The sequence below is a fragment of the Austrofundulus limnaeus genome, unplaced genomic scaffold, assembly GCF_001266775.1.
Source record: "Austrofundulus limnaeus strain Quisiro unplaced genomic scaffold, Austrofundulus_limnaeus-1.0 Scaffold0, whole genome shotgun sequence".
Taxonomy (NCBI): Eukaryota; Metazoa; Chordata; class Actinopteri; order Cyprinodontiformes; family Rivulidae; genus Austrofundulus; species Austrofundulus limnaeus.
This window is the reverse complement of record NW_013952402.1, coordinates 11,029,831-11,043,235: the sequence shown is the minus strand read 5'-3', so window position 1 is coordinate 11,043,235 and position 13,405 is coordinate 11,029,831. Positions and strand designations below refer to the sequence as shown.

At 38.7% G+C, this 13,405-nt stretch overlaps 2 protein-coding genes across 5 annotated transcripts in view; both read left to right on the top strand.

Annotated features, from left to right (window-relative positions):
• si:ch211-125o16.4 (neuroblast differentiation-associated protein AHNAK) overlaps positions 1 to 10,335 on the top strand; it is a 17,094-nt gene extending 6,759 nt beyond the window's left edge. For 3 of the 4 annotated variants that reach the window (XM_014002989.1, XM_014002978.1, XM_014002985.1), the window contains exons 3-7: positions 1,423 to 1,520; positions 4,439 to 4,529; positions 4,681 to 4,801; positions 4,929 to 5,104; positions 5,766 to 10,335. In XM_014002989.1, coding sequence (XP_013858443.1) covers positions 4,527 to 4,529; positions 4,681 to 4,801; positions 4,929 to 5,104; positions 5,766 to 9,977 — 4,512 coding nt within the window. In that variant the 5' untranslated portion in view covers positions 1,423 to 1,520; positions 4,439 to 4,526 and the 3' untranslated portion in view covers positions 9,978 to 10,335. The remainder of the gene's footprint in view (positions 1 to 1,422; positions 1,521 to 4,438; positions 4,530 to 4,680; positions 4,802 to 4,928; positions 5,105 to 5,765) is intronic. The other variant, XM_014002997.1, reaches the window with a different exon arrangement.
• A 487-nt stretch (positions 10,336 to 10,822) lies between these two features.
• Positions 10,823 to 13,405, top strand: part of LOC106513900 (zinc finger protein OZF) — a 6,474-nt gene continuing 3,891 nt past the window's right edge. The window contains exon 1 of the mRNA XM_014002953.1: positions 10,823 to 11,124. Coding sequence (XP_013858407.1) covers positions 11,019 to 11,124 — 106 coding nt within the window. The 5' untranslated portion in view covers positions 10,823 to 11,018. The remainder of the gene's footprint in view (positions 11,125 to 13,405) is intronic.

Here is a 13,405-nt window from a genome sequence, read left to right as displayed (position 1 = left end):
ACCATCCTCTTCATCAGACTGTCATAGAAAGACAAAGTGTCTTCAGTCGGAGGCTTCTTCAACTTCACTGTGCTCACTCATACAGTCGACCTGCAATGTGGCCTTGGTCCATCGATCTCCTAGTGGTCACTGCGACAACGCCAACTGTTATGGTAAATATTTATTTAACAAAGACAGAAATACGTGGTCCAAGAATGAAGGTACTCCGTGGGATGATCAGCTGAGTTTTATTGCAACCGCAAGAAACGCAGAACAGCCTGGCCTGTCTCTGTGCCTCTGCTTCTCTCTGTGTTCTGTCTCTCCACACTACTGTTGTACACTGTTGAGAGGCCTCATACATGTATAAACAAACACCATTCTGCCATCTTAGCAAGATTTGATACAAGGTCAATGGAAAACACAAAGATAAACCCAAGTGATATCTAAGAATGACTGTTGCTGGTACTGGTACTGATCTTATAGAGCGCTTGTCAAGTCCTTCCGGACCCCAAAGCGCTTTACACTAACAGACATTCACCCATTCACACTCACATACACACTGATGATGGTAAGCTACACTGTAGCCACAGCTGCCCTGGGGCACACTAACAGAGGTGAGGCTGCCATTCACAGGCGCCACCGGACCCTCTGACCTCCATCAGTAGGCAAGGTGGGTGAAGTGTCTTGCCCAAGGACACGATTGAGACAGTTGGACGGGGGATCGAACCAGCGACCTTCCGGTTCCAGGACGACTCCCCTAACCACTCTGCCACAGCTGCCCCAAATGTTAGCAAATCTTGTTCTGACTTTAATCATTCTATCTGCAGATGAACAGCATGTCATGAAAACCTAGGTTATTAAAGGATGTCATGAATTACTTGCTTAAACACAAGTATTAAATGCATATTGTTTTTTTTCCCCCAAAAAAACTAGATCTATAAATCAAGCACGTTTTGGGGACAACATATTGTTACAAATCGTTTCGTTTCCTGTGGTATGAAGATTGTAAACTGTATGAATGAACCACCTATCGCTGCACGGTTGTTTAATTTCTTTGTGTAACGAGTGTTGAAGGATGCTCATCAGACAATAAGAGCTACAGGTACAAAAAATGAGCGTCATAATGTAACCTGCTAAATGAACAGTGAGGTCTGATTCAGTGTTTGAGTCTTTGTAAACATGCAGCATAAAATTGAAGTCACCAGCGCCTTGTGACAGTCGTACTCTGTAGACCTGGTTAGTCCTGTTAGAAAGGAGTGGAATGTTTCCCTTCGCAACATCTTTCTCTCATGAGCTTTCTAGTTAGGTTTCGGCTGCTAAAAAAAATCCAGCCTCAGATCAAATCAAGGCGTGTGTGTGTGTGTCGCATAAGAAACAGGGGTCATAAGGAGTGGCGGTCCTGATGCTGTCAAACCTGTTCTCCTGGCTCTTTGCATTTAACAGGCTGATTCATCTGGTCCTGTCAAACAGAGCAGTGATACTCTGAAGGGTGGACATCTCTCCATGGGCTCTGGTTGAGACGTGTCTGACTGCAGGATCTGGTGAGTTCCTCATAAAATATAACTCTAAGCATTATGGATCAAGAAAAAATGTTTTAATATTAATAAGATCGCAATACTTTTTAGTTACAAAAAATTTAATTACTTAACTTGTTAGGTTGTAGGTTTGTTGCTAAAGAAAATGTATTAATAGTAATATTACAGTCTTTGTATTGGAGTTCTGATTTTGTGCTGTAAAAAGTTTTATTGAAAATGTGGAGATTTCTGGCTGAAGCATCCTGGCAGGATTTAAACTGTGCGCTGGACATTTCTAATAAAGAAGATACTTTACGCTGCATTTTGTTTTTGAGCTTTGTGAACCTTTTGTGGTCAGTGGATCTTGTTGTTGGACTGAGTGTGGAACGACGCTGCAGTAATTGGTTTCAGACCCCACTGTGTGCTGCCTTGTTGGTGTTATCAAAGGATACACACAATAATCCCACCACTGCTTTTTTTTGGTTTGCTTGTTTAATGAAGTTTTGTGACTTTACGGTCTTTCGGTTTTCTTTAAATTTCTTCTGGTTTTTGGTTTTGTAATGAATCAGGGATGTCAACAGGTGTTCAAAACATTGTCCTCATAACCACTTTTCAGTCGTTCTGATTGGTATTTGCAGTTTGCAATTATCAAATGTGATGCAAAGTTGTATGTACCGCCCACAATACGTTCCCAGTTTGTGGTTCCTCCCTCGTAATAGCCTACCAGGGACTTTGAATTTGCAGAAAACACTGTTCAAACAATTGGATTGGTTGTCTTTTTTTCCAATTGACACCCTTTTGACCAACTGGATTGATCTATAAACTCTCCAGAGCCCAAAATGTGTGGCAAGATCATCTGTCCGTAGAACACATGAATGATTGACTAGAATYGGCCATCAATGAGCTCTGATCTTCATTCTGACTACACAGCTGTGTTTCCAATCCATGTTTCCTTTTTTATTTAATGGTTATATTGCATTTTTACTTCCAAAAATGACTGAAGTTAAAAATTCAAATTGACAGCTTTACGTGGAGACTGCTTGTGAATGTACTCCTCCAAAGTTTTCAAGGTTACTTAAATTAATTTAGGTTAGGACCGCAGGTTAACAAGTTGTTTTAATAGTGTGCTCTTGGAGGATAAGATTCTTCTGCTTGAGGTTTCTTTAATAATGAATAGATTAAAATTAACAGTCTTATTTTTTTACCATTTATTTGAAATGACAGTACTTTGAATACTGTTTGAAGTAGTCATCCTTGGTGTTAAATTTTTTGAGAGCTTGGGCACAATGCTGCAAGGCTCCTGCACCGAGTTTATCAATGCAGCTATCCATGCTTTTAGCCTTTACGTTTGAAAAAGCTAAGGTGTGGTCCAAGGGAGGGCTGTGTGTGTGTGTGTGTGTGTGTGTGTGTGTGTGTGGACAGGTTTTTCCTACAACGTGGGTATTTTTAACCAAAAAAGCAGCCTTGTGGGGACTGAAGTGAATTGTGGGGACCAATCCCAGGTCCCCACGGGTCCAAATGCATGTTACGTGTGTGTGATTAGGTTTAGGTTAGTTTTAGGGTCTGGTACCTGTGAGATTAATTTTAGAGTATATGGTCAGGGTTAGGCTATAAAGTCTCTGAAAAAACATGAATGGAAGTCAATGGAAGGTCCCAACGGGGTCGAGAAACGAACGAACGTGTGTGTGTGTGTGTTAGCCAGCATGAATCCAAACCAACAGGTTTGGCTGTGCACATTCCCTTCTCCAAACCTGGGAGGTGTTTTGGATTCCTTCAGCATGAAACATTTTGGGTGGTGTTGTTTCTCCGTCAGTCAGCATCAGAGAATGTAGGCAGGTGGAGATGGATGTACACAGGCAGGACCAACTGAGCCCTCACTAGAGACCTACAAACTGCAATGACAAACATTTAGTTAGGTCTGAATGTTTCTTTGCAGCTGGTTTGATAAATGTGTGACTTCATGTGGTCTGAAATTATATTCATTACAAAGATTTGAGAGGACATTAAAAAAGCTATATTTCATGAAAGATGAAGTGGTAAAAGAAAATGTTGTTGCATAATTTTTAGTTATCATTCTTATATTTTTGGAAGGATTTGGAAATATGCATGAAGTACCACAAACCAGCAACACAAATGTGATTTACTCACAAAAAAAGGGCTTTAATTTGCATTATGAATYGTTGTTTGTAGTAAAATATAGTAGCAGCAGTGAGAATGGTAATATTTTTTAAAATAATTAGTCAAACATTATATTCACTGTATTCAACTCATTATTTTAACAATCTTACATTATATAGTNAGTTTATTTTTATAACACAGATTCACAACTGTAGTCATGTTAGAGCACTGCACAAAATAACAAGTCCAAACACTAAACTGAACTCAATTCAGTCCTAAACTGATTCTGGTGTAACAGTCAGTTCTGTTTTAAATGCAGTACAATCAGATTCATATTACAAAATGTTGTAAAAATGTCTTTATAAACAAACCAGCAGACTGGATCAAATCTTTCAGTGTAATCTCTACCCAAGCACAACATAAAATGYGACAATGGAAAGAAACAATCAGATTTTATATTTGTAGTCAAAGTTTTAAAAGCTAGTAAACAAGTTAGACAGAGCATAGAGTTCCAAAGAATATGAACATTGGCTGAAATTTACTTTAAAAAAGTGATCATCAATGGCTCATTAGATCAAGCTTTTTTAACTCTTGAGGTACAAATGTACAGTACATAACCTTTATGAATTTGAGATGTGGCAATTTGTAGCAAATTAAACCAAAAGCAACCAAAAGCCTAAAACAAGTTAAATTATAAAAATGACTGACAATAATTTAAAAAAATGTGACTATTAATTTATTTAGCAAAAACTCAAATAGCTGTCAGACTTGTGCACTGTGATAAGCTTCTGACAAACTGACACATTTTCCTTTTTGCTGTTTTACAGATCGTTTTGCTGTAGTGTGACGTTCCCATGGTCTTTTGCATTTTGCATTTATTCCTTGACATGTGGGCGTAAATACAAGCACAGAATAATGGTAAGTACTTGGAACCAGCCCTTAAAACGGTTAATGATTGTAGGTCAAAACTTAAGCCTGATTGAAAATATAAACCATACATAATGTTTTGATGGAAATGTGAAAACGTTCAAACCTGACTTTTTCTTGTTTTCTATCTTTTCCCATAAAGAGTGGAGGAAGCAAGAGTGCRGGTGTGTCAGGAAGCCTGGCTCTGGATGGATCTGGGAATGGACTCTCTCTTCTAGGGAATGCAGATGAATCATTTGGTGCCAAAGCTGGACTGCAAACTGGTGAGGAAAAAAACCTTGCAAACCTATAAAAAATTATGTTTAATTRTGTTTAAAAATTATGGAGCTTTTAGAAACTCTAGTGAGTATTTACAGTTTAAAGATTCAACATTGTTCCTTATGGTTTCAGAAGATGAAGTTGTAGCAGCCACCATAAATCTATGCAACCTTGACCAAAATGATGTACATACCATCCTGGAGGCCCTGAAACCCTACGAAAACAACCTGAAGATTGTGACAAAGAAGGATTTAAGTGCCAGTGCTGGACTTGGTCCTTTGGGGTTGGGGTTCAAAGACCCTACAGGGGTGAGTGTCACAGTCTAAGCCTCGGCAAACTTTATTTAAATTTAATATTGTACTCTTTACAAGTGCCTTAGGCTCTGTTTACACTGCAGGAAAATGTGATCTAAATCCAACTTTTTTTTTATTAATGATTAATCTGCATTGATCGCACAACTTCAGAATTGACATGCTAACAAGTAGCATCCATGTTTATCTAATTCTGTAAATAATAATCTGAATGTGACATATCTTTTTTTTTTTTTTTTTTTTGCGCATGCGGGTCACATCAGTGCCGTGTAGAGTTCAAAGTTCACACTGGAGTCTGGAGATCACATTTAAAATAATGTGAAYGTACATGCCAAAATATCTGATTTAATTTATTTTTTCAAAAAAATTCAGAATTAACACCTGCAGAGTGAACATGGTCTTCGATTTTGTCGTCATCCAATTGCAGTAGAGACTAGCAAGGTTTTTCAATTTAATGCATGGTGTTAAGCAATTTAAATATGTCATCAAAAACAAGACAAGGTTTTTTTTTATATTTTGGGTGGGGCGATCCCTTTTAATATAAATAGTGCAAAAAGCTTAATATGGGGATCCAAATTTAGGGCTGAAAGAATAAAAACAAAACATCTTCCTGTAAAATGCTAATATTAAATTACATCTAAAAATTTTTGTTTTACAGTTGCTACAAAAGGACCTCTCATTGGATGCATCAGCTGAGGCACCGACTGTTGCCCTTAATGGCTTTAGTGGAAATCTGAACACTGATCCCGGACTTGGTGGTAAAATAAAAAGCCCCACCCTCAATGGAGACCTTCCCAAACTCAGCCTAAATAAAYCTTCAGCTGATTTTGGTTCAGTAAAAATGCCCTCTGCAGGACTGACAGGGCCAGAAGTAAAAGCAGATGTAGGTGGCAATCTTAAAGCACCAAACACCAGTGTCTCAACTCCAGAGTTAAAGACACCAAATGCTTCCCTTGACATTGAGAAACCATCCATAAAGGGGGGTAAATACAATGTCCCAAAGTTCACAATGCCACAATTTAATCTTCCTCAGATTAAAACCCCCAAATCAGATGTGGACGTATCTGGAGATGTAGCTCTGCCTTCCTTCAGTGGAAATGTACAAGAACCAAACCTCAATCTGTCAGGTCCCAAGTTAGATCTTCAAAGTCCAGATTTAGATTTGAAGGCACCAAAGGTAGATCTGAATGGCCCTGATGCTAATATTAACCCACGTTCAGGCAAATTGAATTTGCCAAATTTCAAACTGAAGGGTCCCAAAGTTAAAGGACCAGATGCAGACCTCACTGCAGACCTTTCAGCACCTGACCTCAAGGTTTCCACACCAAAGATTGATGGTGATCTGAGTGCACCCAACGTCGGCCTTAAAATGCCAAAAGCTGACCTTAAAAGTCCTGATGTAGATGTTCAGACCCCTGATCTCGACATTGATGCCCCTTCAGGCAAAATGAATTTGCCACATTTAAAATGGAAAAGCCCTAAAGTTAAAGGACCAGATGCAGACCTCAATGCAGACCTTTCAGCACCTGATCTCAAGGTCTCCACACCAAAGATTGATGGTGATCTGAGTGCACCCAATGTTAACCTTAAAATGCCAAAAGCTGACCTTAAAGGTCCTGATGTAGATGTTCAGACCCCTGATCTTGACATTGATGCCCCATCAGGTAAAATCAACTGGCCTCATTTAAAATGGAAAGGTCCTAAAGTTAAAGGACCAGATGCTGATCTTAATGCAGACCTTTCAGCACCCGATCTCAAGGTTTCCACACCAAAGATTGATGGTGATCTGAGTGCACCCAATGTTGACCTTAAAATGCCAAAAGCTGACCTTAAAGGCCCTGATGTAGATGTTCAGACCCCTGATCTTGACATGGAATCAGGTAAAATCAACTGGCCTCATTTGAAGTGGAAGAAACCAAAATTTCATGGTTCAAAAAATGATCTGGATTTAGATGCAAGCATTGATACTCCTGATCTTGATCTCTCTGCTCCAAAAGTAGAGGGTGAGCTCCGTGCCCCAAAGCTTGACTTGCCAAAGGCAGACATCAAAGGTCCTGAAATGGATATACAAACCCCAGATCTGGACGTAGACTCTCCATCTGGTAAAATCAACTGGCCTCATTTGAAATGGAAAAAGCCTAAACTGCAYGGTCCAAAAGCAGACGTAGACATGGATGGAGATATTGACACACCTGATCTGAATCTCTCAGCTCCAAATGTCAAAGGGCAACTTAATGCACCAGAAGCTGAACTAAATATCCCAAAAACTAACCTCACAGGTCCTGATGTAGATGTTCATGCTCCAGATCTTGATGTTGATGGTTCCTCAGGAAAAATCAATTGGCCTCACCTGAAGTGGAAAAAACCCAAACTTCATGGCCCTAAAGGTGATGTTGATGGACCAGATGTTAACCTTTCAGCACCCAAGGTTGATGGTGAGATTGATTCACCGGATCTCGACCTGAAATTACCCAAAGTTGATGCCAACATTAAAACTCCAGGTGTAGACATTGATTCTCCGTCTGGGAAGATTAAATGGCCCACTTTTAAAAAGCCAAAGATGTCAGTCTCTAAACCAAAGGTAAATGGTCCCGATGTTGACTTAAATGCTGATGTTTCAGCCCCTGACTTGAATCTGTCAGCACCAAAGATTGATGGTGAACTAAACACACCGGAGGTCAACCTAAAAGCACCAAAAGCAGAACTTGATGGTCCCAAGTTAGATGTTGAATCTCCAGAAGTGCATGCTGGGAAACCCAAATGGTTCAATTTCAAAAAACCTAAAATTGGCACAGTGAAAGCACCAAAGGCTGACATTGATGCTGATCTGAAAGGACCAGATGTAGACCTCAAAGGGCCTAATTTGGATTTGAATGCACCAAATGTTGACCTTTCTGGACCAAAAATTGACGGTGATCTTGATTTAGATACTGATCTATCAGCCCCTGACTTGAATCTGTCGGCTCCAAAAATTGATGGTAAGATAAACACACCAGACTTGAATATAAAAGCACCAAAAGCAAAACTTAATAGCCCGAAGTTAGATGTTGATGCTCCAGAAGTGCATGCTGGAAAACCCAAATGGTTCAATTTCAAAAAACCTAAAATTGGCACAGTGAAAGCACCAAAGGCTGACATTGATGCCGGTGTAAAAGGACCAGATGTAGACCTCAAAGGGCCTAATTTGGATCTGAATACACCAGATGTTAATCTTTCAGTGCCAAAGGTTGATGGCAAGCTTGAGACTCCAGACCTCAGCGTTGCAACGCCTGACCTCAAAGGACCACATGTTGACCTTAATAGTCCAAATGTTGATCTAGACCCAGCTGACTCTAAGTTGAAGTTTCCTAAATTAAAATTTCCAAACCTKAAAGGGCCCAAAGTGAAGGAACCAGAACTGGATGCTAACTTTAAAGCACCAGAGCTAAATGCCAATCTTGACTTGCCTAAAGCTGATGTGGATGTACCCAATATAGAGCTAAAAGCACCAAAAATTAATGCTGGATTTGAAGAACCGGATCTTGGCCTCAATTTACAAAAAGCAGATRTGGACATTCAAACACCAGAACTGGGTACCCCAACTGGAAAAAATAAGCTACCAAAACTGAAAATGCCAAAGATAGATTTCTCAGGGCAAAAAGTAAAAGGACCAAAGCTTGATGTAGATACTGACCTGAAAAATCCAGAGCTAGATCTTTCTCTTCCAGATGTCGATGCAAAACTGCCCAAAGCAAACCTCTCAGCACCTGATGGAAAGTTTGAAGCACCAGRTTTACATCTATCAGCTCCCAAACTTCAAGGAGCTCTCAGTGGTCCAGATCGTGATGTAAACACAAATCTTAATACAGACCTCAGTCTTTCAGCTCCTAAAACTAACATGGCCTTACCAGATCTTTCTACTCCAAAACTTAAAAGTCCAGACTTGGAAGTTAACTTACCTAAAACTGATGTAAAGGGGGCTGGTTTGGATCTACCAAATGCAGATCTCAGCTTGTCTTCATCAAAATATAATGAAAACCTCTCAGCACCAAAGTTAAATGCCAGTTTTCCAAAAGCTGAACTGGAAGCGCCAGATGTCACAGGGAAATCTCCTAACTTAGGTTTAGATACTGACCTTGGTGACTTTAAAATGCCTCATTTCAAGGTTCCAGCACTCGATCTTTCAACTCCTAAGGCAGAGATTCCCAGCCTTCACTCCTCGGGTGAAGCCGGAATAGAGGTTCCCAAAGTCAAAACTGATGCCAGCGTTTCTGTTCCTAGAGTAGAATTGAATGCACCAAAATTAGAAGGCAGTGCCCAAGGACCCAACATAGACATCAAAGCTCCAAAAGTAGACTCTAATCTTGAGAAGTCTAAACTACCACATATCAAGTTACCAAAATTGAACATTTTAGGGTCGAAGGAGAAAGCTGAAGAGATTAATGCCAGCGCAGATCTTGAAGCAGATGATTCACCAAATGTTGAGGGAGACTTTCCACTATTCAAGTTCCATAGAACGCCCAGACGCTCCATTGATGGCCTTGAAGACACTGATTTATTTAGCTCAACAAAACAAGGCATTGAGGATAAGGATTTTCTAGTCAGCAAAGGGATTCGACTCCCAATACTCAATACAGCTCAAACATCTGTGGAAAAGATTAGCATCCTGGATAGATTGAAAATGTCAAAGGAAAAAGTAGTTAAATCCRCAAGTCTAGATGGAGGAAATTCCTCCGTGATCAGAGGAGGAACCTTCAAAATCGAAAAACCAAAGTCTGAGTTGGGCCTTGTGGCTCCGGATGCTTCTGTGACAGATGAAAATGCCAAATTGGCCCTGAGTCTCTCCAACATGCTTGGTCTTAAAGGTGCTTCAGATGAGTCTGACTCTTGAGATTGGCATGAAATRTTGGGTTTTGGTTCTGAAATATTGTACAAACTCAGACTAGTTTCACATCTTCATTTGTACTCAAAGTCTGAAGAAGCAAACTACATCATCCCTTACTGTGTAATAACTTTGCTTTCTTAATGGAACTGTTTTTATACAAATTGTTTATATTCTTGTTATTTATGCTTCTTTGTTTCTCCTCCAAAACTTTATTTTTAAAGTGTGATGATTTTAAACTGCATGTGATCAAAGTAAGCTGTTTAAATCTCTGGCACGTTCTTTACTATCTTAACATTTTTAATGAAGGATATTTTTGAGTGAATGTATTTGTAAATTTTTGCCTAATAAATCCCTCAAAAAGTGTCATTGTATTTTGGTTCTTTCATTATATTAAAAAAAAAACTGGATTACTGGTTTGCATTCAAATAGGGAGAATTGTAAAACAGAATTTGCAGCTTGACAATGATTTGCTTTATCCATCCAAAACACACAAACATTTTTTCGACTTCTATTTGTGACTGAACCTATTTTTTCTAATGGTAATCGTAAGTTAAAATCATGTTTTAAAAAAATAATACAACATTCAAAGTTTTCAAGATGCACATAGATCCCCTGCTATGCCTCACTGTTTGAGGACACCTTGCATTTATCGTTTCATGTAACCTAATGTTTAAAGATTTGCCAGAAGGTAACGTCATACCTAATTGTATCAATTGTATAACTGACCAGTATAAAAGACTGATTATACAAAATCTTCAGACGTGATGAACTTCCTGCAGTTCACCTCTTAAACTGCAGGCGTCGCTGTTGAGAAACTAACCCCGCTTCACCACAAATGTCACCAGAAGAAAAGTTGGACAGGAAGTTCTCCAAAAACAAACGAATCTTCAATTTGCTGTACTCTTAAACGGGTTTTAAAATGTATGCACTATTTGCAATAATTATACCTTCTTGGGTTCGTGAGTTTTCAACCTTCGACGGACAAAACCTGGCAGAGAAGTGGAAACAGCAGGTCGAACGGAGATTGGATGTCGGACTGTTTCGGAAATGGAGCTTATTAAAAGGACAAATGTAGATTTTGAACTGGAGAAGGAGCAACAAAACAACATACTGGATCCGATTTTCAACTCCAGTCTTCAAGTGTACAGACCAGGTACGTTTATTCGTCTTCAGAGGGTAACGGAGTTAGCGCCTCGGGTCTTCATTCAACTCCAGCTCCACCACTGTCTGTGTGCTTATAATGTGTTTGTATTTCTAATACGAATATATTTGAGTGTTCTTTGAATTTTCGAAGTATTTTTAAAAGTAGTACATTCAGTTCAATAATTCGACCATGTATTTTACACCGGCACCTGGTAGGGGACCTAACAGTGCTTTTTTCCGACACAACACCCCCACCAAAATAATAATAATAATAATAATAATAATAATAATAAATAAACGTCTCTGAAAAAAATTACAGTATTTTTTGTGCGTAAAGTGCTTGAAGCTCGTTACATGCTACCAATGAGGTATATTTAACTCATTACATGCTACAGTAAATGTAGTTGATAAAAATGTGAGCCGACACAGCAGCAYGCTAACCGAGGCTAATGCTAACGTCACTCAGCAGCTATTTACTGCTTACCGACACATTTTATTATTTGTAAACAGAATTATTTAAAGGCTCTCAGCATCAGTAGTGGCAACTCACACAAATTGTCTTTTGTTCAGACACTCATGCTATACATTTATTTTTCTGTTTAAGCAATCTGTTGTCGCTTCATTTTGTTTGAAATCACAAGTACAAAGTACAAAAATATCACCAGCTTAACAAAACATGACACAACCAGGCAATAAATTAACCAACCAATAAATTAAATGTTTTTTAATTGCAAAATTATATGTTAAAGCAGGGGGTGACTATCCTTCATGTTATTTATTTACATGTTATTTATTTTTTAAGTACTGCAGAAGTCTGTTAATCACCTGTTCATTCAAATCAGGTGTGTTGGAGCAGGATAGTGGCCCTCGAGGGCCAAAGCTGGACACTGCAGTGTTAAAGCATGGCCTCTGCTCCAAACAAACTTAGACAGGAAATGAGACAGAGGTGCACAAGCCAAAATAAAGCTGTTAGCAAAACAAAACTTACAGTTTGATGATGACATTAATGACCAACTCCCTTCTTTGAAACTCCAACTAAAAAAGCTCATCCGCCGACTCACATAACTTCAGTTTGACAGTGTTGACACCTATCGACCATGTGTTAATCTGATGTCAATAAACTGACTTCTTTAAAACGTATAAATCAGGAAATCACCATCAAAACAATCAAGCCAATTCCAGTAATGAAGCTGTTTTTTTACAATGTCTTTCTTGATAAATCCAGAACATCTGCAGATGAAAGACGCTGCGCAGTTTTTCTTCAGAAACACACCACTCATTTACCATCTTTGAATGTTCACTAGCTATTATTTCCCCTGCTTTTGAAACATAAACACASTGACAGCTGCAGGTTTTTTTTAGATGAGTGGTGGATGGGAAGGAAGCAGGAACCTGCTGCTGGGATTTTCAGGATAGGAGAGAAAGTGAACGATGATGCATTTGAAGAAGCTGGGAAAAGCTAGTTAACTGAATGCACTGCAGACAGTTAAAGATAGTTAAAATTTATATTTGATATTTGCGATATTGTCATTTTTGATATTGACAAGGGAAAACTTTCTATTTTGAATAGATTTGATCCATCACCCATCTCTAACAGGAACAGTGTGACAAACTATTTCTTTTGCTCTGAAATGTCTCATTGTTATTATCAAACACTTTCTCCAGGCACACATACACTACTATTAGGGCTGGGTATGGATTTAGATTTCCCAAATCGATTCGATTCACAATTTACAACGATACACAACGATTCAGGACGAGTCACGATTCAGTTTGACTGATTTTTAAATTAGTTGCGATATCATGCAGTAACACATTTAATTTGATATTAGACATTCTCAAAGGAACTAATTCTGTAAATGGTAGAAACTAATTCTAACTTGGTGCATTGGTAAAATTATATACATTAAGGGCAAACTTGTAAATTGAAGTTTAAAATTGAACCAAAACTGTCTCAAGTTTCAAAGGGTTTAAACAAAAAAGGAATTGCAAGAGAACGTGTTGTTGGATACATGAGTTTTTTTAAGAAATAGGGGTGTAAGAAAATATCGATACACTGAAATATCGCGATATTTAATTTCCCGATATTGTATCAATATTCTAAAGCCCTGTATTGATTTTTTATTAAGGTTTAAAATGTCAACTTTCCTGCCAGCCGTTCATTTTTATGTTGTAGTTCAGCCTCTGACCACTAGTTGGCAGCAGTGAGCATTTGGCTCCTCTACCTCTTGAGTGGAAGAGGGTAAGGTTAGCATTAGCATTGTGAGTAAACATTAGCTTCATGCTCCGAT